Source organism: Chaetura pelagica, unplaced genomic scaffold (assembly GCF_000747805.2).
Source record: "Chaetura pelagica isolate M959 unplaced genomic scaffold, ChaPel_1.0 scaffold698, whole genome shotgun sequence".
Taxonomy (NCBI): Eukaryota; Metazoa; Chordata; class Aves; order Apodiformes; family Apodidae; genus Chaetura; species Chaetura pelagica.
Window position 1 is genome coordinate 203,242 of NW_009954236.1, and position 3,025 is coordinate 206,266.

Genomic DNA, 3,025 nt, shown 5'->3' on the forward strand with positions numbered 1-3,025 from the left:
CGAGAGAGCTGCTCAACACCGCTGGGTTTCCTGCTCTGCTGCCCTCGGCCCAGCCCCTCGCTCTGCCCCCTCCTCCCCAGCCCCGCAGCTGATCCGCATCAGCCCCCCATGAGGTGCGGGCAGCCCAGGCCCAGCTGGTCCCTCTGCTGCATTCACACCTGCTGCTCGGAGCTGGGCCGCAAGCTTCGAGCTCTGCAGGCAGCACCTGCTCACAGCACCTCAGCCAGCACAGGGTGCAGAGCTGTTGCTGCCCTTGGGGCTCAGCCTCCATCAAACCGGCCCTAACCCTGCTCTGCTTCTCCTCTTACTGCACTTATAAGGGCCTTTCTCACCCAGCCCACCCTCTCACTGGGTGAGGGACAGAGCTCTCTGCAACTCCCAAGGCATCTAAAAGGGGCCTGAAATGATACTAAATCAATCTGCTGTCCTTGTTTGTGGTTTATACAAGGTCACCCCAGTCAGGTTCCATGGGTTAGATTCTGCCTCTGCTGACAGGGAACCAGATGGCATCTCCTTACCTTTTCCTGGGAGACCTGGTAGTTTCCAAGAACCTTTCCCAGGGTACAGGGCTGCATCACCAACACCACTTTGTTCTGTTTATTCAGACACGTGAATTAAACCAATGTACCATTTTGAGAGCAAGCTGGAACTAATTCTGAATTTTAACAGCATAAAAAGCAGCTCCTGCTTTCCTTCCCTACAGAGCACTGCCAAGTAACTGTTTGCAAAGCAGTTCATTCCTCTTCTCCTCATCCTTTGTGGCCAGATGGATGCCAGTGTCACCACGGCTGGCTGCAGATCAACCATTGGGGTGAGCTCACCTGCTGCTTCTTCAAGACTCTTCTCACTCTTCTTTGAAGCTCAGCTTGTTCTTCACCTTCTGGGCCATGTAAGCAGCTGTGAGGACAGAGCAGGTGACAGTGAGGAGGCACAAGGCAGAGAAGTTGTGTGCCAGGTCACCCTGAAGAGTGGAGTAGATCTGTCTCCTGGACTCATAGTCCAACACCACGGCCTCGATCTGCGCCAGCGTGCAGAGTACCAGGCAGACGTGGAAAATCTGATGGCTCTGTCCAAAAAAGTGACATTTCCCAGGGAACCACTTCTCAGGATAAGGATGCGAGAAGAAAAAGGCACCGATGAGGAAAAACAACACCTGGCATTTGTGATAGAGAAGGGCGGGGTCAGGCTGTGCGGTGAAGATGCGATGGATCACGGGGCTGATGTCCAGCACGTAGGCCAGGCCGGAGGGCAGCTCCTGGCACAGCCTGCCCAGGAGGTGGGCAGACTGGTGGTACTGGTACTTGGCATAGCAGGAACCAGCACAGGACAGCCAAGCCAACAGGACAGCTAAGGGCATGTAGAACCCCTTGATCTTCTCGTGCCAGCTCGGCTCGATGGCGTAGTAGTAGTGCCCCAGGGCACTGCCGTACTGGTAGATGGCAACCCCCACGTAGTCCATGAAGAAGAAACTGTAGTGCCAGAACTCAGATTTGGCCTGCAGAAGGTGAGCAAGAGTGCTGAAGGTCAAGTAAGTGATGGAAGCCACGTTGATGATGAGGAGAGGCTGGGCGTGCAGGTCTTGCCCAAAATCCACCCGCTGCGAGAGCTGCTGGAAGCGCAGCAGCAGGATGAGCGCGGCCACCAGGTGCGTCCACACGTTGATGGCCTCGTTGTGCTGCTGGAAGAGGGTGGAGAAGTAGTAACGCCAGGTCTGCTGAACAGGCCGGTAGCCAGTGTCGATGTAAGGCTTCCAGAAGATCCTGGGCACCTCTGAACTGCTGACAGTGGAAGGAGAGGGGGGAACCAGCAGCTGAGGGACCTGCCGCACGTTAATGAAGAGGCGGCTGAGCTTCTCGGTCACCACTGTTGCCATGATGCAGCTGAACTCCAGGTCCCTGCCGTGTGAAACAACCTTTTTTTGGGGGGAAAGAAAGTTTTGTTGTGGGGTTTACAAAAACAAACAAACAAACAAAAAAATCAAGCAGGGGCTGTTTGAACACTCTGGGGCTTTTTTCCAGGGATACGTAAAATCCTGCGTGACTGGAGGAAGGGCTCGTGGCTGAAATAAAAGAATCTCCAAAAATAGTCATAGGGAGGAGGCTGAAGGGAGATTTAAGAACCTCTGGAGTGCCCCATGCTGCATAGAGACAGACTGTCTGGAGGAGTACAGAGGTAGAGAAGATGACTGTAGGGTCAACTGCCACAATAATTAGCATGTCGGGACACCTAGCTCAGCCCTTCCCAGAAGTCTGGGAACTGCTAAACAAATGAATCATCCTAACAAATTAAACATCCTAAACAAACCTCCTGCTCCAGGAGCAGCCCAGATTCCCCCTGTTTGCAGGCTCTGTCTTTACAAACAACCAGCTGTGCTCCCCCAAGCAGCGAGCTGACCTGCTCTGCCTTTGAGAACATAAACAACTGTAACTCCAGGAACAGAAGATGTAACTTCTGCATTTTGAGGTTTTTACTGCCTTTTTTATTAGCTCCTGACTTTCTGTGTGGCTTTGCACAAAACCAGCACAGCTCAAGGGAGTTCATCCTGTTGCATCAGTGAGGTCCAGCAGCGTAATCTTTGTGAACAAGCATTTCCATATTTACATTTTTGAAACTGCTGTCCCCACCGAGATAAAGGCAGCCTTGCTGCCTCGTGCTGACTTTTCCTGGCAGCCTTAAAAACATACTGAACCAAACATGTTTGAAATGCAGCTCTTCCTCAGACAAGTTCTGCAGACAACAGCCCAGCTCCCATCCAGCTCCAGCGCTGATTTACACCTCAAGTCCTGGCAAGTGCAGCCGTTTCAGGCAGAACATTCTTCAAAGTTTGGGAAGAGGAGGAGGAGGGGAGGGGGTGTTTATTTTTAAAATCTCTGTAATTTTCCTCATCAAAATGGAGTAGGTATCATAGAGAAATTTAAAAAAAATCAGCCTGCCTGAAGCTGAGGAGCCCAGATGCAGATAAAACCAAGCTGTTTGCTGCTCAGTGTCCCTCAGTGCTCTTGTCCCACCTCACCAGGTTGAAGAG

The 3,025-nt window shown here is 52.2% G+C and overlaps 1 protein-coding gene across 1 annotated transcript; it reads right to left on the reverse strand.

Annotated features, from left to right (window-relative positions):
- Window positions 1-844: 844 nt before the first annotated feature.
- PAQR7 (progestin and adipoQ receptor family member VII) lies at window positions 845-1,886 on the reverse strand. Its single transcript, XM_010003664.1, has one exon. It carries the CDS (start codon window positions 1,871-1,873, stop codon window positions 845-847), a length of 1,029 nt encoding a protein of 342 aa, XP_010001966.1. The 5' UTR covers window positions 1,874-1,886.
- Window positions 1,887-3,025: the final 1,139 nt, after the last annotated feature.

Excerpts from the sequence above, each read along its gene's own strand:
- PAQR7 (XM_010003664.1), bottom strand. The coding sequence starts at position 1,873 with ATGGCAACAGTGGTGACCGAGAAGCTCAGCCGCCTCTTCATTAACGTG.